Source organism: Molothrus ater, chromosome 9, assembly GCF_012460135.2.
Source record: "Molothrus ater isolate BHLD 08-10-18 breed brown headed cowbird chromosome 9, BPBGC_Mater_1.1, whole genome shotgun sequence".
NCBI classification, from domain to species: domain Eukaryota; kingdom Metazoa; phylum Chordata; class Aves; order Passeriformes; family Icteridae; genus Molothrus; species Molothrus ater.
The window spans coordinates 12213286-12239431 of NC_050486.2; the positions used below are offsets into that span (position 1 = coordinate 12213286).

At 36.9% G+C, this 26146-nt stretch overlaps 1 protein-coding gene across 3 annotated transcripts in view; it reads left to right on the forward strand.

Annotated features, from left to right (window-relative positions):
• The window catches only part of CDC14A (cell division cycle 14A), a 49920-nt gene that overhangs the window by 5583 nt on the left and 18191 nt on the right, over positions 1 to 26146 (forward strand). For 2 of the 3 annotated variants that reach the window (XM_036387917.2, XM_036387919.2), the window contains exons 3-8: positions 4303 to 4378; positions 11274 to 11366; positions 13333 to 13412; positions 19535 to 19601; positions 21697 to 21759; positions 24770 to 24857. In XM_036387917.2, coding sequence (XP_036243810.1) covers positions 4303 to 4378; positions 11274 to 11366; positions 13333 to 13412; positions 19535 to 19601; positions 21697 to 21759; positions 24770 to 24857 — 467 coding nt within the window. The remainder of the gene's footprint in view (positions 1 to 4302; positions 4379 to 11273; positions 11367 to 13332; positions 13413 to 19534; positions 19602 to 21696; positions 21760 to 24769; positions 24858 to 26146) is intronic. The other variant, XM_036387918.2, reaches the window with a different exon arrangement.

The following is a 26146-nucleotide window of genomic DNA, read 5'->3' on the forward strand; positions in this document are numbered from 1 at the left end:
AATTTGTTTTTGATATCAAGGAGCACTGGATTAAAAAATCATGTATCTGGAATAATTATTTTAATTATCTATTACTTAGATCTGTGAGTTGTTGGATTTTGAAGAATCAGGATCTTGAGGAGTATTTGGAACTTCCAAGATGAAAAGGACTTAATACCTGGGGGTTTTTGCATTATCCAGGGCCTCTGCACTATTCCTGCCTTCAGCTATTTCCAGGGTTATTTTTGCTGTATCACCCTTGGTCTGTTCAGAAGCACACAATCCCTAAGCAGCATTAAGCGTTAGGAATTTTGTCTTGGCCCAATTAAGGAAGCTCCTAACAATCCACGTGTTACTGGAACCAGTGGATGAGAGGACAAAAACAGTGCTCACCTTTTTTCACGTGCTTGAGAAGTGGGGAGGAGAAACACACTTCAGGAAACTGGAGTTGGAGAAAAAAGCCTGAATAGGTAAGATTTCCCAGGCAGCAGTTAGGTTGTAATGAATGTGCAGGCTGATCCTCTCACGCAGAGCATTTGTTGCATGTGGGAAGTGTTCAGTTTATGATTGGAAGGGAGTAGCTGAATAGTCAGGTCACCACTTCTGCAGGACCTGGGCCTGTGCTGTTGAATGGCCAGGCTCACAGCAGATGCAGTAGGGCCCTCGGAGGGTCATAACCTGAATGTTCCTGCAGGAAAGAGGGAGGGAGGAGCAAGACAAGACTGAATCACAATTAGAGAAATAGTCTCTTAATTTTAATAAAAGCTGGACGTTTGTAAAATGCTGAAAAATTAGCCAAGTTTTGCAGTTAGGAAGCTGTGTTTTTGTTATTTTACCAGGGTCTTGGGTTTTATCTTTTGACTTAAGTAATTGCAAGCTTGGGGGGCTCCTGTTTTGGCAAGCAAGTGGCTTTATATGATTGCAAGTCTTCAAGAAGGCAAACTTCATACTTTAACGAGTATACTTGTACTTTGTGCTCCAGTTCTGGATATGTACTCTAGAAAATGATTGCAGTTATTAAATAGTGCCTCTGTTTTCAAGTTACTAAACCAATGACTGAATAAGGTGGCAAACAAGAAACATCATGCCATGATTGGAAGTGAGTGGCAGTATAAAAGTACTGCTCTGTAGGGAAAAGGTATCAGGCATCTGAAGTAAAGTATAAGTAATACATTTTATTTTTGAAAGATGATATCCTGGCCTTATAGATTGATGGAGGTCAATATGGACCTCAGCAAATTAGGGAGATGGACAATCACCAACTGTATGAAATTCAGCAAGGGCAGGTGCCAGATTCTGCACCTGGAATGGGACAACCCTGGATATAGGGGCAGACTGGGGAATGGGAGGCCAGAGAGCAACACCACAGAAAGGGACCTCAGCATACTCTGTGAGTCTATGGAGGTTATCAATTCAGTTAAAATCTCCTAGGCTGTAATATTCCTTCATTGAATGGCACCATCTAATCATTCAGGATGGGAAATCTGTTTGTCATTTTTCTCCAGCACAAGGGTCAGAGATATTCAAATGCTTAGCAAAAAGTGGTGTTTGCTTTCAGAAGTGCTGGTTCAGGCTTGAACTGACACCTGGCACCTTCATGTGGCATCCCATGGAACTGCAGTTGGAAACGACTTCTTACTGAAGGGATGTGGGCTGCATTTCCTTCACCATTAAATTCCCTGGAAGAATTTACAGTAGCTGTTTGTATGACAGAGTAGAGCAATGGGCTGGCCTTTCTTGGGGGATGACCATTCCTATGATACAGTACAGCAAATGCCTCAGATATAATACTGCCACAAATTACAGGTAGGAAGAAATGGTTCTAGGAGTTTAAGGAGAAAACAGATACCAGAAACTTATGCTATTGCTTCCAGGTGACATCATGATAGTATTTTTGGAGTATTTAAATGTTCAGCTAGGATATTCTAGGGTTTTGCTACTTAGTTTGAGAAGCATTAGGGTAGCAAGTCCCCATGGGATGAGGGGGGAGAATAACTTAAGATATCATCTAGGTACTTGATGAAAACAAAATATAATTAAATGTAGTTAATACCATACCTGCCTTCTGCTCCTCTGGTTTCCACCTCTGTTGTAAGTAACTATCTCTCTTAACTAGCTTAAGCTTCAGAGGCATTCCAATTTCTTACTTTGTTTTTCAATGCTTTGTTAAAACATCTAGATGTAAAAGAGATGGAAGTAAAATAATATTGGACGAATTGTTATCAGTGACTATTTGCCTTTTCTTATGTTGTTCTTCAGTTTTTGCCAAATGAAATTCTTTATTCAGCTGGTGACTTGGTGTGTCATTTCATCCCCATTCTCTATACCCTGCCCATTTCCCATGTTCCACTTACATTTACTTAAAATTCTGGTCTTGAGATGAAAATCCTTTGGGTGAAGCAGGATCAAGTGTCACCAATTCAAGTATAAAAATGGTCTTTTGTAGAAAAAGTAATGAGGGTGCATAGGATTAAATCCTTCTGCTTAAACATGTCAGAAACTGTATTTAGGCCTAGAGATGTCAATTGAAGAAAGATTCTGTAGATCAGACTTCATTGACTTCAGTACAGAGCCTTGTATTATCTTCCAAAGAACTCTTGATTTGAAGATTTGTAAAGCACTTGTTTCACTTAGCCCCATCAAAGAAAGGGTAATTAACTTACTCCAATTTAGAGGTATAAAATGGAGAAAGGTTATGTTACATGCATTATTTTAACTATCTGCCTCACATTTCATCCTCAGTGTTTTATCAGCAAGGGCAAGAGCTGGTTTATACTGCTTCTATGGGAGTAGGGAAATAACTTGGGAATTGACAGTGGTTTTGTGTATGGGTGGTAATGCTGATGCAGCAGGGACTGAAAGTGCCTTTCCTTTGATTGTGTTTGTATTCTGAGAAATATTTTGTTTCTGCAGCATAGAAAAAGAGGGGTAGTACCAGTGTCTTAAACATAGATGCTTCTACCCCCTTCTCCACTGTGTTAAGAGAAACACAGGATTCTTAATGGTAATCAGTGATGGAGAATTAGTCCAAGATTGTAACATCTTTAACTTCAGGGCTGAGGGATGCTGAATGGCTTCATTTTGTAGAAAGACAATTACTTCCTGGACAGATTCAAATGTATTTTGTCCTTATACCCACCAAAATAGTAATTTGTCTTGTGGATAAATTTCTAAATTGATTTTCATGTACTTTTTCTACACTGCTGTTCAAATTTAATCATGTGGAAAAGTAGAACTGGATATATTACTTCATATTGATTGACTTCTAGCAAATGAATTGTGATACATCTTATCGTAAAGCATGGCTGTACTTCAGTTCTTTAGGTGAATTGTGTATTCAGTTATAACTTTCAGATACTTTGCTCTCAATTTTTTAAGCATTCTGTATTATAGTAACTATCCCATTCCATATTTTTCCACAATATCTTAAAAAGAATTTTTCAAAAATAATTTTAATATCATAAGTTTTACTCTTCCATCTTATTTTTAAGTGAAAGAATGCTCTAAATTTGATGGAGTAAGATAGAGTTTGATTCATGTGCTAGTGCAGCTATATGGGAGGAGGCATTAGGAAGCCTTCTATATGACTTTCCTGGTAGCTACATTCACTCCAATGTTGTTGGAGCTCCTGTTTTAACTTCTTGTTTGTCTTAACTCATGTTTGTCCTTAGAACATTTTATTTCATCTCTATGAAAAGCTGTACGGAGGATTTTGTTTTAAAAATAACTATTGACCAAATTTGGCAGACTTATCTTAGAGAAGATGATGAATTCTGAAGTTAAACCCTGCTTTCCTGGGGCTGCAGTTTTCTCTTGGTTTAGTTAACTTCTGTCCTACCTAAAAATTAGGTTCTAGTAGTTGGCAAGCTTGGTCTTTTTCCCAGCTAATTATCTTCTGTAATTACAACATAATGTTTTGTGCTGAACTGAACCTTAACCAACACTTGTGTTGTTACTTGATATTGTGAGGTAGATGATACTGCAATAGCATTGGTGTGGCAGGAAGGCTCCATGTCCTAGAGAGTGATCAAACCAATATGATTGTCTCTTTTTGCACTGGTCTTGGCTTTGTTGTTTGAGAGAATGTGGGGAGGAGGAGATCAGTGATGTCATAAACACTAAAAAGATGAAGCACACCTAATTTGTTTAAATTAATTGTTACTATTGTCCTTTTAAATTAATCAATAAAAAACTTATCTGTTGTTCCATGTGGATTGGCTACTCAGTATCCTTGATTTTCAGCTTTATTTATCAACAGCATGCATGTTGAAATTTGCTTAGCTCTTTTGTATAAATAATACTGTTTTGTGGTTTTTTTTCCAGTTTCTATGGAGACTTTGGACCATTAAATTTGGCAATGTTATACAGATACTGCTGTAAACTAAATAAGAAATTAAAGGTAAGTTTAGTTTAAAAACAATGTTCCTATATTTTTGTGTTTTCAAATTGAAATAAAACTAACCAGTTTGAAAGTGGCTCTTAGGTGCTCACTAGCTAGGTGGTTATTGCTAAGCTTTAAGGATATTTTGTTTTGAGTTTTTTTCCCCTCTGAAGAGTGAAAGAAAATAATATGCCCTCATTTTGGCTTAGGAGGTGGGGCAGGTGACTGAAGTCTGTGTTCATCTTTTTGCATAACCTCAACACTTTTAAGACAATAGTAACAAAAGCTCCTAATTGTGTCACCACAAATTAGGGTTTGCAGCTAATGAAGTGTGTGTGCTGGCCTGAATAACTGAAAAAACAGGTACTCAAGGAACAAAACATGGGTCTTGAAATCCCACTGTTTAAAGTAAGTCTCAGTGGAAAAGGGGCCAAGGCAGAGTGAGAAAAAGAAGGCCTTGGGACTGTGAGAGCAGCAGATAAAACATGGGTGTGCTATCAACACAGTTTTGGTGACAAATCTAAATCACAGCATCACACTGGCCTCTGTGCCTAAATCCCAGCTCCATCCCAGCTAGACCCTCTGAGCATATGTACAGCTGCAGACTTCACTTTCTCCAAATACCTGTGATGAAGTGATTTGCAGCATGTATAGAAAATCTGTCAACTGCAAGAAATGAAACAGATGTTTTAATTCCAAAATGATGATTAATGTAACTTGTGGGCAAATAAGGAGGAGACCCTTCACTAAATGTTACAGAATTAAATCTTTTATCATATAAAGTATTAGACCTGTTACTGACAGAAGGAAATAGGACAGCAGATGTGATTGCTTTGGCCACTGTTAAGAGGGTCCCTCTATTGAAAATGACATTATTTCTAGGGTCACAAATGAAACCTTTAGTTAAGTAGATTCATGCTACCTGCTGCTTTCAGGGGTATGCTGAATTCCATGAATTCTTAAGTGGAGGTTCTGCAAATTGAAGGGCTTTTAGAGTTGCTGCAAATTTCTTGAAAAAATAAGTGCTTCTAGTGAAAATTTACATTGCTTCTTACTTTAAAAAGATACTTATAAAAAATTAATCTCTACTGTTTGTGATTTTGAATACCTGTGCTCATATTGGGGAAACATTTGATTTGCCATTTGATAACACCAGCACCTTATAAATACCTTATCATCCCATTTTGCAGTGCCACTGCCCCATTCAAACACATGACCAATGGTTCTTACTCAGTAGGAATCTATTTTTTCACTGTAATTCTGCTGTTTGTGACCTTATATTTGTGTTATTAAAAACTGAGTGTGCTTGCTCTGTGAAGCAGTTACTCCAGAGAAGAACCAGTAATCAACTTACTATTCTAACTTCACTGTGCTCTTGGGAACTAGAGAGATCAGTTCTGTCTTTTCCAGATTCAGATTGTGACTGTGATCAGTTTGGGACTGTTATACAGTCTCATGTATTACTGTATGCCTTCAATCTTGAACCTAGGTACAGGAGTTTCACCCAGAAAATAAGTAAGCAACTAATAAATATCTCAGGGTTTTTTTTAATGGTTGAGTATTAAACAGGAATGTGTCTGCAGTCTTTATTCTTGTTCTAAGACCATCATCTTGCTCGTTGAATGAGGCAAGTGAATCATCAGAAGTGTCTTGTAAGCATGGTGATGGAGATTGGATATTATGATGGGAAAAAAACAAAGGAGCTTAAATTAACTCTTCTAATAGGAACTACTAACCCTGATATTTGCAGGGTTGGTTTAGCAAACTGTAATGTCATTTTTAATGTAACTTTTCTAGTTTTTGAGAAGAGTGAATGTACTTGCACTGCAGGGTGAAGGTTACAGCTGGCCAGGACCAGAAAAGAGAGGTCTCCACTGGGAGGAAGTGCAGTTTGTTGCTTCTGGCTTGCCAGAGGCTAATTCTAAATAGGTTAAATTAAACTCCTACTGCCTAGAGAACGGTAACCTGATAATGCAACCACTTGAAAGTAATACCTGGAATCGAACAGCTAAAGCTTGGAGTACTGCCAGAGTGGTTTAAAAACTTACATATGAATGGACTCCAGTCTGGCTGATTGGCACCACCCCTGGGGCAGACCAGTGCTGCTAATGTAAGCCTTGCTCTTCTAGCAGTTAAAATTTGTGCCACACTCTCCTAATTTAGATACCATCTGCAGTGGGTAAGTAGGCTTGTAAGACAGAGCCGGGGCTGAAGCCTGCCTCTGCATGTGTATTCCCATGGCTCAGAGGAGTGCATCTCCTGGGGACTGTAGGCCTAGCTACAGTGGCTGCTGCTCAGCTTCTCCAGGCAAGAGTTAATCACTGTCTGTACACCTCATCTTCTTGTGTTTGTCCTTCACACGTGTCCTCAAGAGGAGTTCTGGGGCCTGAACTAGAGTGTTAACAAGTTTGTGACCTGTGACTTACCTGCCCTACAGCAGCAAAAGTATGGTAATTGTCATGTGGCACCAGGTGATGTGTAAGCAGCCTGGGATGAGTGTTTCAGAGATGGGAAGTGCAGATTGGACTAAGGACAGAGAGAGAGCCCTGTTGGGAAGGCACACCCTTGCCTTAAGGGTGCCCTGTGACCTGCTGCAGGAGGTGTTTGATCATAGGAAGTGAAAGAGTCTGCAGATTGTCATGGGATGGTTGCTATTACCATACTGCAACACTTTTGGGATCCTGAAACAATCATAGTGCTTAAGCCCAGATGATTTGGTGTGCTTGATTGGGTAAGCACTTAGTGTACTTTTCTTAAGAAAAGAGTCCTTAAGTGTGGCACAAAAAGAAATTACTCGCAAACATGCAGGGTTTGGTATGGATATGGTGTCTCAAATTTAATACTTAGGCCTCTTTAATTTTAAAACTTCTATGGTTAGGAACAGGAGAAATGAAAGTATAAGATCTCATTAAAGCTGGAAAGCCCCACAAGCTTCCCTTTCAAATCTTTCAGCTATATCTCTTTCTCTTTTGGGAGAGAAGTGTGACATGAGGCAGTATTCTGCTTTCTCCTCTCCTTTTGTGGGGGACTGCTGAGGAAGAAGGATATTGGTTTGAAATGTGCTAAGGACAGATCAACATTTTAAAGTAAACTGTTGTAACTTTATGCTGACTGATTTTTTTTGAAACAGTAAATACCTCTGACCTGAAGAGGTAAAGAATTTATTCAGATATCCATTTGCTGAGAAAATTCGAGGCAAAGTCTTGTCCGTGCCTTACAGGAAAACCTTTTTGACCTTGTGTTTGTAATTTTTCAACTGTTGATTGCTGTGAAGATGATTGTCACTATCGAAGTCAGCAGCAAGGAAGAACTTGTCTGTGCTGTCTTCCTACTTGATATTTGAATTCTGTTCAGGTCAGAAAACACTTGACTAAGGAACTGGGCTTCATTTATGAATGAATTTTTTTTCTTGTTTTTAAGTAAGTCTGATTTCATGAAAACTGCTTTTAAAAAACTGTGTGTTATCTGTGCATAGCCTTACACATTCTCAATAAATTAAGGAGCAGAAGTAATCAGGGAGTGTTGCTGATGTAAATGATACAAGTATTGAAGATCAGAGGCAGGAGAGGAAAGGTACTGGCAGGCTTATAAACTATGGGGTTAACTTTTTGTATGGTAGCTGTATTGCTACTGAATCATAGAGGGATTTGGCTTTTTTTTTTGTTTTACTATAAATAAACTGCTGGGCATACACAGGGAGCTATAGTAATTGCAAAGCATCTCATTTAGGACAGCCTAGATTTTGAGGCAGGGTTGCATGCACATGTTTAAATTAATTATTTTGTATTAAATTTTCCAATCTTGTACTCATGTCTATTTGCAAGTACATGTGTACACCTGTGTATATATATAAAAGTAGAATTTGCATAGATCTAGGCTTATTAAACACATTGAAGTAATTTCTTGCTTGAGCAGTGCAACTGTGTTAACCTTATTATCTGTTATATAAAATACTGTCAAATAATATGTTGATTTTACACAGCTGTCTGGTAATTGTCCACCACAACACTTTCTAATCCTGTCATCAATTCTCGGCAAGTAAATCTCTCTTGAAATCTACAGGGAACTTTTAAAAAAGAAAAAGACATAATCCTGCAGTGAAAGTAAATAATCTGTAACCCTTATGCATTAGTTTTGTTACCTAAAGCAGAAATCACTACACTTTGTGTAACCTCTGCCTTTAATTTGCAAGATTGTCTTTCAGTTTGTTCCTCTGGGATGTATCTTGACAGACACTGTTACGTTATACTGTTAAAATTTATCTTTGAATATTGTGTGAAACTGATAAAATTTTCTCACTGGTAAAGAATATTTTTAGTGCTTCATAGTGTGTGCACCTTAGTTTTGTTGTGGAAAAAAGGAAAGATTATTGGCAACTATGTTATCTGCAACTATAGTTGTTCCCTAGATGACGTGTGTTGAAGAAGTCCTTGTTGAAACATTGCTGATTCTTCAGAGCTGTGCAGTGCCTAAGGGAACTGAAGCCCTAATCCATTCAGGTGGAGCTCTGGAGATGTAAAAACAATAACCTCCCAGAGCTGTTGTGAAAGCTCATCATTGAACCTGGCCAGAGGGGTAGATGGAGCTTATTAAATATGATCAGAAAATCAGTTGGTTTGGTTTTGTTTATTTTTTTAATAGCTCATATAGCTTAGATTTGTTGATGAAAGTGCACTGATTTGACAAATTGCGTGTTAATGTTAACAGATGCACTGCATCGATGCTTCAGCAAACACCTGCTGTAAAACTTACTTTTCTGTAACTAGTGTGCAAATAAAGTTATTTGTTTTATAGGCTTCTGAATACTTAAATTGTGCTGCTGTGCTGCTTGCTATGCTATAAGGCATTAGCAACAGTTTTCAATTTTGTGTTAAAGCTTTAGTCAGGATTCAAAACACATCGAAATATTTCATATGACAAGGATTTAAACCCTTACATATTGAAAACTGTGCAATAAAACTGATCCATTGTTTTCATCTAAATATTCTGGAAACTTCAGATTATGGATACTTTGGGTAGAAAAGTGTCTCAAAATTGGAACGACTTGATATACCCATATGATTAAAAAATCCATTCTATAAAATAAAACAAGAAATATGGTCTTACTACATGGAACTTACTTCTCACTAGCTAGCTTTGCAGTTTAAATAGTGTTTTAGGTGTACTGTAAACTGCTGCAAAGAACTTTGCTTTAAAATAAGTAGTAGTCAATAAGTTATAATTGAAGTTCTGTCACTGTTGCATAACTACTGTAATCTTATCCCACCTACACATCATGGGTGGAATTGCAGTTAGAGAACACTAAAATTAAAAAATTGAGGAGGGGGAAGAAAGGAGGAATCTTAAAGTACTGGGATTCATTTTGTCAAGTTTTAATAAAAATTGAATGCTTCACTAATTAAGTAACGACTTGTGCTTCGTATGTTTGCATATAAACTGAGAGATGTTGCTGTTGGCCTTAAGACACAACCTCTTCCAATCAACAGCAAGCAGCTATTTCAGCAGTTAGTCCTATTTACACTCACTTGCATTAGCTCTCACTCCTTCCACCTCTGGAAGTTGTGCCTTGGAAGAGCAGACTGGAAGGTGCAGTTAGATCTGCAAGTTTCGGTGGGGTTGGGAGTAACAAACTTGCTGTGGTGCCTGCTTCAGCTTTCTCCTGAGCTGATGAAATATTTGGGTTTTTTTGTAAAATTTGATTCTGTGGTTAAAACTATTCTAAAATTTGCAATAAGTTTTTGAGATGAGATTTTGTGGTAAGTTTTGAAGACTCAACACGGACAAGTTTCTGGAGGTGAAATACAGTTGGCACTAAAAATGAAACCCTATTCTGCAGCAGTTACCTTAGCTCCCCTTCCCACGTGTCAGCAGTGTCAAGAGTTAAAAACCTGAAGTTGGGTAACAACAGCACTGGTATTAGGGCATTTTATAAACATGCAACCTTTAAAAATAGAAAATTGTTTCAAATAATTTGAAACAGAATCTAGTATATTTGTTGATGACTTCCTCAAAACTGTAGGAGTGCTGTAAAAATTGATCTGCAAAAACATACAGGGGTGTAGCAGAGTATAATGAAGTGTGGCAATTCATGAAATTTTACAAATTACTAATGCAGTAAATTGTTCAACTTGCCAATTTTAAGTGACAATATTGTCTCTCTCTGGCTTTAAACAGTTTTGCTGCAGCTTGTCATTATTGTGCTTTTCTGGTGCTTGTTGATTTTGTTTTCAATGGGAGGTTTGTCCACAGGATTCTGACACAGGCTTCTTTTCTTCATAAAGAAATAGAATTGTGAGTGTTACTAGTTTTGTCTTTGCCTAGCCTTTTCTTCAGGCTTTTCTCTTATGCAATCTTTTTCTTTTGTTTTACCTTTTTAAGTAAATTCTTGCTGTTGGAGGTTTCTAAATATGTCCGTCACCCATTATAAAGTATAGATGGAAGTGTTTAACTTATAAAATGACTGTAAGGTTGATTGCTTGACTTTTTCTTCTGTCTTCTCCACAGAATTATGTGCTAAAGAGGTTTAACATACAGGATGATGTTTTAGTTTGAAAATTTCGATGTCTTTAATCGGTGTTCATAAGTGAGCGTTTCAAATATTTAAACTTGGTGGGAAAAAAAGATCCAGATTTTTATAGTGAAGATTTTGGTTCAGCTCCACTTTATACATATTTTTGTACAGCTAACTTAGAGATCTGCTCAGAAACAGTGGCTATTTCCCTGCACTCTTACTTATCTGTGATATAAGAAGATTCTTCAGAGTATCAGTAATTTTTGCTCCTTCAATTTTAAGAACCTCTCGATAAGAATTTTCTCTAACATGTTATGCAGTTTTGGAAAAGTGATTTTGCTAAAGTATTCTTAAAGCATATTCTTAGTAAATATGCTGTTTTGTTTATTTTCTTTTAAACAGTATTTCAGCCTCTCAAGGAAGAAGATTGTGTACTACACCAGCTTTGACCAGCGGAAGCGAGCGAATGCAGCGTTTTTAATAGGTTCATATGCTGTAAGTATTTTTGATCACATGGATACTTTAACCTTCCTGAAGAGAGACTTCTATGTGTAAAGTGGCTTCTCAAGGGGTGCTCCTTTAGGGAGGTGGGCAGATGGTCATTTCATTTGTCTCTAAACTGTCTTTGAAAACTCTGGATGAGTTTTAGAGAAACCTGGTCATCACCCACCCCTTAACTCCATTTATTTTATTACATAGGGAATGGCTTTGGCAGATCCCCTGCATGTTTTTCCATAGGATACTATTTTCTTGAATGTTGAAAATCCAAACTGCTTACCTCTAATTGACCATGTTAGGATGAATTGCTTCTCATGTCAGTAGTGAGATTCAGACTGGGAAGGAGAAAAGATTTTCCCACAGCCTTCTTAAAGTTACTAAACTAGAGACAGGTAACAGTAAACTACTATGGCATGTCCAGTTATTTCCTTGCAGGAGTGTTTTATCCTAATTAAAAAATTTAATTTAGACATCTCAGGCCGAGCTGAAACATGAAGGGTTTGCTGGTAATCTAAGCAGCTCTTGAGGGAATCTGTTCTGTATACTTCCAATTTTGTAAATGGCAGGTGCAGGTGGGAAAAACACAAATCCAAATTGCATTTGAAATACTGTGGATAAGTGCTAAGGTTGACTTGGAAAATACTGATTTCCTTTTTGTTCTGTGAGCTTTTTAGGAAATATGACATGAGTTTTCCTGGCAGCGGGTACATGGGGCCAGTATTGCTACATGTCATGTGCTGTGTAATGGCATAACTGTGGGGAATTTCAGCCACATTATCACTCAGAAGGTTGAGAACATAAAAAGGAAAATCTCAGAGAAAAAAAAAGTTCAGTACTTACTGAATCTGGGTTTTACAAGTAGTAGTGCCACATAGTGAGTTACAGTAGTGACAGTGGGGAAAGGGAAGAAAACCTTGTCCCTTGTAAAAAAAACTGCCCTAAGAGAATAGTTAATATCTATAAAGTAATTTTTTTAAAGCTTTTACATTACTTTCTACATATCAAAAAAAGCTTCAGCTTGTCCAAACTATTCATACTGGGCTTTTTGTGTTGTTAGGGTTGTTTTTTATTTGTGCATGTTACAGAAGGAAAGCACTCTGAAGAGTCATTATATTAGATTAAAAATGAAGCTAAGTTTTGGTTGCTGACTTTTCATTGATACAGATGAGTCAGAAAATGTCTCCTTGATTTTTCTTAATGGAATTCATTACTTTTTAGGTGCTGAAGACATACTGTAATGTTTTCCTCTTCATTTCATTATCCTTCCTCCTTCAACTATTGCATTGCTCTTGATATCCAAGATTCTTTTGATTTTTTTCAGGAGCTTGTTCAGTGTTTCTTTTTCTCTCCTCTTTCCTTTTGTGTTCTTAATATCTTTTTTCTGCTTCCTCCTGGTTTCTTTATTATGAGCCTTTATGAACTGTGTGGACAGACATGACCAATATTATGTTCAAAGTGTCATGTGTGAATGTCTTTGAGCAGACACAGCTTTGGAGGGCCAGAACTTCTGTCAAATAAAACCTGCAGTATTGGGAGAACATGTGGTACAAATTTGCTCCTAATTCCTTGATAAAATGAAACTCACTTTTTTCCTGAAGTTCTCTGAACTACCCTCTAAGGATCTTTTGTCTACAAGCAAGACTTAAGGCTTTTAAGTGTAAGCTATTTTACAGTAACTCATACCACATTAAAGTCTCTCAGTTGCAGCAGTATGTGACTTTATTTCCAATTTTCTTTCTTTAAAGTATGGGATTGACACAAAACCAAGGTTTTGTTGATTTCTGCTGGTAGTTCTTTGTGTAGGCATGTCTTTTCTGATCTGTATATGCCACAGGAATTGGTCATGAAGGAGGATAACAGGCATTCTTACGAGTTTAGCGTGCTGGAGGAAGTTCCTGTCAGGTTAGACTTTTTAGGCTCAGGGCTGATTTATTTTTTTCCCCTCTTCCTCCATCCCTTTTAGGTTATATACTTGAAGAAAACACCAGAAGAAGCTTACAGGATGCTTTTATCTGGATCTAATCCACCATATCTTCCATATAGGTATGTGAACACAAGAAATGGGGCTACTTCTCTGTTTTAAAATTTGCTAAAAATTATGGGGTTTAGATTGCCTTCCAAAAAGGTGTTTCATGTCTGATACAGGGATTGTATGAAAATTACTCATCTCCAGAAAAAAGTTTTTTACATCTCTTGTAATTACTTGCTGTTTGTGGGAATAATAAATCATTTAGGTTGATTCAAGTCTTAAGTAAGACTCAGTCTAGCAAACTGTCATGTTTTGAAAATAGTTCTTAGCATCTTTGTGGTTTAGCACTTAAACATTTTCTTCATAATGCATTGTTTTACTACTTGGAATTCATTCAAATATTTGAAATTACCTAGTCCCTAGCTAGTGAGACTTACAGGCTTGAAGGGGGTTTTATGCTGTTATATTTTCTCTATTTTACAGAACAGGTACTGATATTAAGGTTACAGAATGTTTTCAGTGAATCGTAGATAGTTTCTATCAATCTGTCTTTAAACTCTGTGCTAAGGTCACACTGAGGCTTGAATCTAAGTTATTTTAGCTGTCATGCCTATCTAATAGAGAGAATTCCAAATATATTTCATGGTGTGGACTATGAAATACCCTTATGCTCTTTGAATGAAAATACCTCATGGTATTCTTATGCAAACACTGGCAATAGAATAGAACTGCAAGAAGTCAATATCCTCTCTTTTAGGGGAAGCAGCATTTTGTAAGTAGTGTTCACTGTCAGCCAATGCATTTGTAGATGTAGACCTATCTTGTGTATATCAAATTCCTCTGATTCTTCAGCCACTCAGCAAAGGAAGATCAGATTGTCTCTTCTCAGACTTTGCACAGAAGCCAGGTGCAGTATAAGCTGCTGGGGTGGTAGATTTTCTTTTTTATGTCAAGACCAGTTTGACTATGAAATCTTAAACCATCAGCTACATTTAAAGAAAAGGTATTAAATCAGTGATAGCTTTTATTGACAGAGAACTTATACACTGATCTGATCATTGATAGCTCTCCAGAACCCAAGAAGTTTACTGAGCTACTGGTATCCATATTTTTTTCAGCTAATCATAAAAGATACTTGGTACAATGCATAAAAAAATCAGCTATTTTAAACATGTCAGTGTTTTTTAACATCTCCAAGTTCTGTGTAAGATACAGGGTCATGATCTACATTAAACAATGTCTTGTATGTGCCTTAGCATTGCTTCCATGAGGATCTGCTTCATGATCTTCCCAGGCGCAGAGGTGGTGCTCACCAGCCTGCAGTTCTCTGGCTCTCCCTTTGTACCCTTGTAAAAATAGGAGTGATGTTTCCCTTTTTCCACTCACTGGGGACTGGGCCTGTCTGCCATGACTTTTCAGATATCACGGAGAGTGGCTTTACAACACCAGCCAGTTCCCTCAGGACCCTGAGGATGGATACATCTCATCAGGCCCCGTAGCTGAATAGCTGTATCTTGTTGACCAACTAAAGAAATTTACTGTTTGGAATTGTAGTAAATTGATTTGTCTTTAGGTTTTTCTCACCCCTGCCAAGGTGAAAATTCAGGTGTGTAGAAGAGAGGTTTTGACAGAGTGAAGAAACTTCCTTGTCCAGTACCAAAATGGTAAAACAGAAAACTTGGGAGGAATAGTGTGTTTGCAGAATAGTCTCCCAGGACCCTGTTTGCTCCAATCAAAGGCTATAGATTCTTGCCTTGCAACTAATTCCTTATAATACTGATACTGATGGTAGCAGCAATGATAAGAAAATGCTGTTTCTGCTTGACTGGTAAGGACTAATGAAATTAATTGTCTCTGATTTCTTGTGAGGCTGATTGGAACCACAGTAACAAATTTAATGACACAAAACAATTTCCTGTTAAGTGTTAATTGATTATTCATAGGCAATCCTTGTGAATTTAAATTAATGAAATTTTATTTCAAAACAGAATAGTTAGCTACTCTATAATCATCAAAGGAGGGATCAAAAAAACAGAAGACAGAGCAAGATTTTCTGGAGATAATTTTATATTATATACAAAAGAGCTTTTTGTGTTTCCCTGGGAAGAGTATACTGTCCAAAAACATTGAAGAAGGCAAAGTCCAGCAAAGGGACTACTCAGGGTTTGCTGTCTGGGTTGGCAAAATGATTACAGAAGATTAATTGTCTAATTCCATTTGTCAGCTTCAGGAAAAAAACAGAAATAAATTTATGGAGTAGGATATTCTGTAACATAACTTCTTTGCAGTCTTTTTCCAAGTGTTTCAAGCCCTAGGTTGCTGTGAGAGAAATTATTGTCTAAAGCTAAAGCTTTTGACAGTTGTGGGGTTTTTGTGGTGGGTTTTGTCTGGTGTGGGTGGGATCTGGTATGTGTTTGGGCTTTTGTTGCTCTGTTTGGGTTTTTTAAGGCAAAGCTTTGGCAATATTAGAGGGATACATTCTTCTTGAGCTTTGCTGTCTCTAGAAGGAATATAGTGTTGGGAGCTTTTGCTAGAATGATTAAACATCCTGATTTCTCGAGCATTCTTTCTTGCATGGTGTGGGGCTGGAAAGTACTTATGTTTTTTTTGGATCTGCTTTGCGCTATGTCAGCTCTTGTCTCTGGATTAGAGCCTAAACAGATTCTGTTACCTGCAGTGTAGTTTGTCCTGCTGGGGAAGATGGGTGTGTAATCTGTACTGGAGGGGAGACAAAGAGGAGGGAGGAAATAAAGTGAAGGATTGTGATAAGAACCTAGATGGGAAATGGGAAGTCTGACAGGGAGGGGCTATTTGTGTATGGAGCTCACAGGTGGAGGTTGGTATATACAAGGATCTCAAGAATTACTGGTGCTGGGAGAAGGGCAGGTAGGTCTGATGAGGGTCTGCAGTGGGACAATCTAGATTAGTTGAGAATGGGAAAGAAATAATTTAATCATCCTTCCTGGTGTTTCTAAGCCTTTGGGACATTTCCCCCTGCCCCCCATTCCAAGGCATTTGGAGCATCTCTGTTGCAAGTTGTGGCACTGTACAGGGGCTCAAGCAACTGAACCTGTGCTGGAAGCAGTAGCCTTAGGCAGTGTCTGCTTGGCAGAAACAAGGTGGTGCTATGAGGAAGTTTGCACTCTTTGCACACCTTTAGTGTCTTGAAAAGGACTAAAATAGCTCTTGCTCAAAATATAACCCAAATGTCTTACCTCTTTGCTCATGGTCTAAGATCTATAAAGGAAGTAATTTGGAGATACTAATCATTGCTATTCAGTATTTACTGACTTGAATTTATTCTTGCAGCCTGGAACTCAGATGTTATATAACTTCTGTGGTATAGGTCATGTCTGTTTGAATAGTTTAAGAGTTTGTCAGTAAGCAATGATCAGTTAAGTGTTACAACTGGACTATTTAACAAGTTTGTTAATTTGATACCTGAAGTGTCCTCTATTTGGAAAAAAAAATAGACAACTTTGAATAGGGAGAAGCTGCAGCATTGTCAGATTCTTTGTGGAGTTCTGAGGTAGGTTTACATGAAAGGAGCACTGAGAAACTGATCTACTTTCATGTAGCTGAGTGACCTCAAAAAGCCCTAATCGGCTTAGGTCTTCAGCTGGTATTTCATTTAAAGACAGCCTCAGCAAATGCAGTTCAGGGCAGGGGTGGAAAAAATCAGATTGCTCTTCTTACAAAATTCATGGAAATTTGTTTTGTTTTTATAATAGGAAAGCTAAAGATAACTTGGCCGGATAAGGCACTACTGTCTTTGAGACACTTTTGTCTTATTTTTGGCTGATTCACTGTCACTTGGTGACGCTCTAGTCTCTTGAAGATCTTATACTGTATCTTCTCACTTCCATTTAAAAAACAGTGCTAACACCACTTAAAATTGTCATGAATACCAGTTGCCTACTGAGAAGCAGAGTTTCAGATTTTTACCCCAAACTACTTTGTATTGATGAAAAAACCATATTTTAATATTATTATGTTCAGTCTCTAAATAATGATATGAATTTCTGAGATGGATTTTATTTCATAGCTTCTGGGGTTTGTTTCTTTATTGGCAAGTGCTGGGGAAACGAATTGTTTTGTTATTGACAGTGTTTAGAGGTTTGGTGAAAGGGAAAGCATTGTGCAGTATTGAGGTCAGCTACAGCTGTGAAATCGGATGTGGGATACGCAGCTCTGTAATGCCAGCTCAGATGCATACTGAACCTGCATCTCCTAGAAGTACTCACATTGTTTCTGCTTTTGAAAGTGAACAGAGTTCTGTCACTGTCTGAAAAGTAAGGTGGCTATTTATTTGGGCCTAAAAGATTCCCAGCATACTGTAATGAAGCATGTGATCAGCACCTACTTTAATGGTGCACATCAGGAGCCATGAGGCATTTGAGACACGGGTGCTGGAGGCAGTCCATGGTAGCTGCCAGCCTCTGTGTGCAGCTCCCTGCTAACAGCTGCTGTGGGCACTGCAGCTCAGGATACTGTACACTTGGAATTGTACATCTAGGTCAGCTTCACCATCCTCCCTCCCTCCCTCTTTCGTAGTGTTTCTTATTAATGGATTAGGGATTATGTGGGTTTTTTCCCCCCAGCATAGTTGTTATGTACAACACTATCAGATGCCTTCTCAGTCAAAGTAGTAATTATATACATACAAAGTTGTATTCTTGTTACAACAAAACAGCATGTAAAATAGAACCTGTCTGCTACAACCGTATTTTCTATTCATGTTTCTCTAAATATTTAATTTTGTGGTTTGCATTTGTTGATTTTATTTCTGTCAGCCCCTCCAGAAAACTGGTGCAGCTTTTAAACCCTTTCTGCTATGTATGTGTTCCCATTAGGGCCCTTAATTTTTTTGCTCACAAGACTTTTTTGTTTGCTAAAAGAATTTTGTGCTACAATGATCTGTAATCATGTGATATGCAAAATAATAATGTTAATCCATTATCTGTCAAAAATGTATTGTCTGTAAAATTCATATATTAAGTTTTGATAAGTTCTGTTTATTCAATATAATGAAAATACTCTATGGCCTCTAATTTTTAAAACTTCTCTGTTGGATTTGGATATGGAAGATGCATACACACTTCAAAGTTCCCATTCCAAAACATTATGGTTAAGTGTGTTTTAATAATCTAATAATTGGAAAGCATTTTTAGATTGGCCTGCATGCAATATGACACTACCAAAATAGTAGCTTTTAATTTTCTTAAAACCATTTTCTATGAACACTGCTTGCTCAAAACTGCTAAACTTACTCTGCTCTTAAAGAATAGGAGAGAATTTTCTACTCTTAAAGTACTTGAGATTGAAGGAGCATATCAAAAACTTCATACTACTTATAGCAAGTTTTATCAAAAAAGAAAAGTTTTCAATGAAAGATTGAAATTTTGAATCAATTATAGATTAAATACAGTATCTGTCTGAACCTAAAATTTTACTATTCTGATAAATTGCAGTTCTTAGGACTTTGTCTAAGATAGCAAAGAGAAAAGCTGTAAAAGATTCCCTTAATGAGTGATAAGGAAATACTCTGCTCAGGCAGAGTTTTGTTAAAATCACAGTGGTCTGAAGCACACTTTGAAAAGTACATTTTCATTTTTCCACAATGCTTTTTTTTGGTGGTGCATGTTTGATGGTGAGTCTCACTTCATCTTTTACAGACAAGTTGTAATTTTCATGTGGTATACTGGGGTTAAGTAATTTTAATTATATCAGGATAACTTTTAATCACATCTGTAATGGGGCATCAAAATGGAAGCCTGTAAATTAGTTCCAAGCTATTAATCTTATTTGCCTGCCCTGTTAGTGTAACTCAGTTAAGACTTGAATATTAGGTTAAGAAAACTGTGCTTTATTTGCTACTATCTTTACACAATTCAGAGGGGATGCAAACCCTCCTGTTCCAGGATAGCATAAATAATTTTATAAAGAGCATGTAGTTACCTGATGTAAAATATGCACCTAAAGTAGCTTGCAATATCTAACTGCATTTAGTCTGAGCTACATCTTGGGTAGGGGAGTACTTTAGCCTGAACAAGCTCCTAAAAAGATGTCTTTGGATTTTAATTTAGAGTTCTTGAAGGGTATTGAATAGCTTGAATATATTCTGTTGTGTTCTGCCTTTGCCCTAGTTCTTAAAATAATTCTGTGTATATTAAATTCATTTGTATTAAATCTATAGGGATGCTTCATTTGGGAACAGCACATACAATCTTACCATCTTGGACTGTTTACAGGGAGTAAATAAGGTAATAACACTTTTTCTTAGCAAAACAGGTTTAAATTAATTTTTAAAACATGAAGAAATTTCTGTTTAAAGAGATTATAAAACCTGGTTTCAGAGTACATTTGTGAATTAGTAGTGATGAAACCAAAGTTACTGAGGAGTGTGTTTGAGTACTGATGGTGGAGTAAGGTTGCACTTTGACTGCCTGGCCTGGCCTTTGACAGCTTTTTGAACTTCACCTCATGAAGTGGAACATGAAAATGCACCAGGCCTGGCTGGGGACAGCTCTTCATGCAAGACACTGTGCTGGGTCTGCTGCTGGATCATTTATAACAGGGGGTGACAGGTTGATGAGGTCAGTGAAACAGATACCTAGTATCTTAAATCTGTGATTAATCAGAACAGTTTTTGCATGTACTTGGCCTCTGCTTTTCCCAAAGCACTTGGTTCAGTGTTTCACACTGATCTTTTCAAAATTTTTCAAAACCAGTGAAAACTAATGTGTCTTACCAGTGGTTTGATTTGTCACTTTAAGTAGTCCTGAGCTATTAAGCTCCAGTATTGTTCTCTTAAAAAATTTTACATCACTTCTTAATTGGGGACCTTTAAGTTTTGTTGATCATTTCTCATTGTTGGTGAAGGGAGCAGGCTATAGGAACAGGGCTGTACAGATATTTTACAGACCACTTGTGAGTCTTAAAAGTGGCAAAACAAGTGTTTTTAAAAAATTTGGAAAAGAGAGATCAAGCTTAATATTTTTAGTTCTGTGGGGGTGGGAAAGGAGCTGTCAGTTACCAGCAAGACTGTAATTTGTGAGGCATTCTACAGATCTGAAGATCTGAAGTAGTCAGTGCAATCACTGTAATTTATCTGCAGCTAATACATCAAAAGGATGGTGAGAATCACTTTTTCCTCCTTTGTTCTCATAAAATTTATTATTTAATTTTTGTCTAGTTCACCTACAGAGGTAAAAACACTTTGGGCAGAAAACATATGCCTTAATTGAAAGTAGTCTTAGTTTACCTGGATAAATTTGGTGTTTGTTTGTGTGGATGTCATATACATGTAATTCAGGGGGCCTGCAAGTTGTGGAGTGCAGCCAGCCAGCCATGCTTCAATGAAATACATTTTTCAACTGTTCAGACAACCTCTCAGTATCTTGGGTTTCATGACAGGTCCAGTCACTGAGCCTATCTTGTCTAGAACAAAGCTATTTTTCATTTGTCCTAAAAAGATGGTCTCTACATAGGAAACAGTGTCAGTCTGATTATTGGTTTTAAATGACAGATCTCTGATGTGTTCTTATCACACCTTAATTCCAGAATTTTGTGCAATATCTGTTTTCAAAATGCAATTGGCTCTGTATAAATATATGCTGCAGAAATGTCTTCCATGAATTTGAAATAAATATTGGTTATGCATTTCATATTCATAGAATTGTTTTCAATATGCAAATCTTTAGAAGAAAAGTGGCATAATTAATAATAATAAAAATAGCCAAATACAAAACTTCTTTCAGTCCTGTAATAAATACTGTCTAATGTAGGCTAGTGGACTTTATTGTGCCTGTGAAATGTGTATTAAAACAAATAATAAAATATATATTATACATATCACTGCATTCTGTATATGCCATTTTGCCTAGGTATTATAGTGGTAAAACTAGAGTATCATACTAAGTGCAGAAAATCAATAAACTCTCAGTGTTCAATGTTTTGTTATGTCCAATTGCATGAAGATACATTTGGCTTAGGAATCATTAAATCAGTGTATGACAAAAAGGGAATTGCTTTTTAACTTGTCATCTGCCTTACAGAAAAATCCCCACAAGGTGGGGTGTGTAGAATCAATGTTACAATTTAAGTGATATGCAACAGCCTTGTGTCCCATCCTCATGTCTTGGGAGGGGAATAATGAGCCTGACATGTTTCAGTGGCATTGTTGGAGTTCTGTTGTCTGTGTTGTTAATCTGTGCCAAATGTCATATTGTCTTAATGTAAAAGCTTCAATAAGCCACAACCACAAACATTTAGGGATTTAGTTTTGCTCTAATAAGTATTGTAAAATGAAATTATATATTGTATTTCAGTGTAAACTGATGCCTTGTTGCCTTTTAGGCCTTGCAGCATGGATTTTTTGACTTTAAGACATTTGATGTGGATGAATATGAACACTATGAGGTTTGTACATTTAATAATGCATTGAATGTGTTTGAGTTACCTAAAATAGGAGTATTCAGTATCCCCAACTTAAAACATACTGAAAACACATTTGAATTTGAGTAAAACCCAGTGTTCATATGAAGGTATGTACATGGAAACCTGGATGCTCTTTTTGAAGAACATGCAGGATTACTGTCCTTGCAGTTTCAGTGCATCATATCATAAATCTACTGGTTTCTTGTAGCCTTTCTGGCCTCTGGCACCTCTCTCGTGCTTTCCCAGCCTTCTCCCAGGTTACAATCCAAGGTTTCTCAGCTGACCCACAGAATGCTTTCTTTCAGCACTTGTTAGCTCCTTCTTCCATTCCTATTAGTCCCAAATATATGACAATTTTTTATAGCCATATAGATGAAGCAGATTTTGAGGGTTTTTTTGGTAAGGATGCATTTTGTGAAATTCTAGTGAAGGAAATGCATCCAAAATATTTCCCTAATGAAGTCCCAGAAAGCTAACAGATGTATTTTACTGTTCTGCCAACTTTCCTACAACCTAGATATAGGTACTCTGATTGGCTCTAGATGCTTCTAGGACTTTGTAACATGCACACCTTTATCTGCTGGTAGTAAAAAGTTATCTCAAGCTACATTGCTTTAGAGAAGCTTTAAAATATGCCATGCTGTAGATGTCTGCAGTAGGCAGTCTGTAACACAAATCTGCCTATTTCACTAAACTTGAAAGCATTTGTAGAAGGATTTCTGTATCCTGCAATGTTCCATAATGATTAGGTTCAAAAATTGGTATAACCCTTGCAGAATTACCAAAATTAAATTAACAGGATCTAAAATTTAAAATATAAAATGGCCTTTTTTTTTTTGCTTACTCCATGTACAAAAAGAAAAACTTGTTCTAAAAACAAATGGTAGTTTGGAATTCTGTATGTATCGTAGGTGTTAGTCTGCTTGAAAAAGAGTCTTAAAATAATTGACTAAAGCTGTCCCATTATCTTGTTTAAGGCTTAACATTATTTTAGCATGTGCAAAGTACATACATGTGAATGATGTTTATAGTATGTTGTTTGCTGGGTTTAAGAAGCAAAAATTTGGAATCATCTTTAATTTTTTTGTCCATTTTTTGGTATGTCTTTTTTTTTTTTCACACATCATGGTCAGCTTTATGTTTACTTATGTCCAGTGCTTTATTTCAAAAACTTTAAATGTTACAGGCTTTTGCTATGTTAGGTCTTCAAATGTGTGGTTTTGTAGACAAAAGTTGCATACAACTTAAATGGAGCAGACTAAAAGGAAATTTTGTTTCATGTTTATAGTTCTTTCATCTTACTATCTTATCAAGGCAGCTAATTCCCCTTTTGTTGGTTTGGAAGTAAATTAATGATTGGGTTTTTTAGTAATAATGATGCTTGCATGTATTGTCAAGCATATACATACACACATATACAGAGATACCTGTAGTTCATATTGATAAAAATTGGAATTATTTGCCGTGACCCCTGTAACTATAAGGAACTTAATCCACAAATAAAACTGGTGATACAAATGCAAAAATATTTTTAGCTTACTGATCAGGACTCCTTCTCTAAAGGGAGTAGGGGTGCTGCAGTGCTGAGATGTCAGCCTGTGATACCCGTGGGGGCAGGGGTGCTGCCTTGGCACTGAGGTTGGTTCCCTAGTCCTTATGCAACCTGGGTAATTTCCAGGAGTTTCCATTGTGTGGGGACATTGGGAGCAAGCCTAATGGGCTCAGCTAAGCAAACAGTTGCTGAATTGATTACAGTGATGTCCATTATCAGACCTTTCACTCATTAGGATGTTCTGATGAGCTGAGAGCTAAAAACACAAGCTTAATAATGCAGCTGAACTGAGTGCCATGTCCTTAAAAGTCATGCTGAGAATAACTGCATTGCCAAACGAGGAATGAGCAGTCTTCAATTAAAGAAAGAAAAGGCAGTTGGGAGCTGCAGTTGATGTTATGTATTTCCAAAGAAGCTTTCATTTTCAGCAGTGACAGAATTTGAAGAGCCTTTTTAGGTTTTCATTTAAAAGTGAGCAAGAAATGCAAAATGTCATAGTTTGTAAGTTTATTAAAATCTACTCTCTTTATTTAATTTACACTTTCCTTCTGTGATTACTGGCTCATCAGAGCTTATGCCAATATGTAAATTTCAGTTTCTACAGGGAAAGGGTAATTGTTTTGAAGGCTAATTGGTTTTTAATTTGTTTTCTGTGAAGTGGTTTTTTTAGCTAATGCCTCACAAGGAAACACTTTTCCATAATTTTTTATTAAAACATAGAAGAATGGTGGTGTTTGTCAGTGTTATTAATAGGTGTCCTGAAACACTGAACCCTCTCAAGGGGAAATATCTTACATAAGGGATCTTTCTGCTTTTATTGGAAAACTTAAGCAAGTTTTGTTTACATTTCATTGTGACGGTGGTCACAGGGGTCTTAGGATAAGGGAAGAGACATAGATCTGACTCCATGTTTCAGAAGGCTTGATTTATTATTTTGTGATATATATTACATTAAAACTATACTAAAGAGTAGAAGGAAAGGTTTCATCTCAGAAGGCTAGCTAAGCTAAGAATAGAAAAGAATAGAATGATAACCAAGGCAGCTGCCTCAGACTCTCTGTCTGAGCCAGCTCTGCTGTGATTGGCCATCAATTCCAAACATCCACATGAGACCAATCACAGATCCACCTGTTGCATTCCACAGCAGCAGACAATCATTGTTTACATTCTGTCCCTGAGGCCTCTCAGCTTCTCAGGAGGAAAAAATCTTAAGGAAAGATTTTTAATGAAAAAATGTCAGCGACATTTCATTTTATTAAGGTCTGAGAAGCAGCTTGTGTTTAATTTGTCCCATATAGTTAAGCTAGCTAATTACATTTCAAGTGTTTCATTTTAATGCCTCAACAACACAGTAAAGAGTAAAATAAAATCTTGAGTGATTTTTTTTTTACCTTGTATATAAAGATATTAAAATGTTTTTCTCTTCTGAAATTTTTGTAGCGAGTGGAGAATGGTGACTTCAACTGGATTATTCCAGGAAAATTTTTGGCTTTTAGTGGACCACACCCAAAAAGCAAACTCGAAAATGGTATGGCGTATGTTTTAATCCTGTGCTATGATCTTATTTTTCCAGCATGTAAAACCATCATAGCAAAAAAGCAGAAGATAATATAGGATTATAGATCAGTTTTTATCTTCAGAAGTAATCATCCAGTGAGCATTGTATATATGCTCATAGAATTTAATTCAAAAAGTTTTGGAATTCTTCTTTGCCAGAAGAATTTCAATTGTTCTAACAGTCAGTAGCTTTTCATCCTGTGACCAAGTGCCTGAGAGACTCGGGTCACTTACTGTCCTCCTGGAACCTGACACCTGATACAGTAAGTGTGCAGAACTAAAGGTGAGTTGCATTGAACACAGAAGGCTGTGTTAAGTGTTTTGTGACACAGACCAGGAAAGACTGTTAAAAGAAGCTTGCCTTTCCTACTGAAGATACTTGGGGTAATGTGAAGAACCTGGGGAATGTGATTCTAGTGGAATAAAAAAAACAAGAAAAACTGGACTGACAGGAAAAGGAGAGATTTGGTCCAGCTAAAAGGAAAATCAGTCACTTAAAAAAAAAAAACCTGATGGTAGTATTTAAGTTAACTATATTATTTGTGCCATGTCCTGTTGTTTATGTGAGCATATTTTCTGAACACCTACCTGCCCTCCCCATCCCCTTCTTCTGCTCTCTCATGTTTCTTTTATGACTGAAATCCTGCTGGTTACAAAGCAACCACTGAAAATTTAAACAAAATCCAGAAAGAAAATATTTTGGTTGGTTTGCGTTTCTTCCCTTATCGTTGTTGCAGCCTTTTCTTGCAGAATTTTTTTCTAAATTTACCTAAATTGTTCCATGGAATTTGGAAAACCTGTGTTTTATTTTTAACATATATAACTGAAAATTATTAAATTAATGCACCTAAAATCCAGTTATGAAACTGGAAATAATCCTCTCCCAGGTGATTGCAAGTACACATTACAAAGCTGTATTTTCCTAATTATCTTGTGATTTGAACTGCACTTAGTAATGCTTTTATGACTTGTCCTGAGCAGCTGTCTTGTGGTTGGTCATTGACCTCCCTCCCTGTCCCCCCATCTTTATCTGGCGGATTCTTTTGTCTCTCAACTGAGAATCAAGGCAGTAAAGCTCTCTTACTTCACAGTTGGACAGGAATATTTTTGGTACTGCAGTTCATCCTTTGACTGTTACTCTTGTCCATAATGTAGATGAGCAATCTGTTTTCCATAAAAACAGTGTTTCCTCTTCAAGCATGCTTTTATGCTTTGATCTGCAGCTTGACTCTAGATAAACAGCTGTTCTGAAATGCTGAA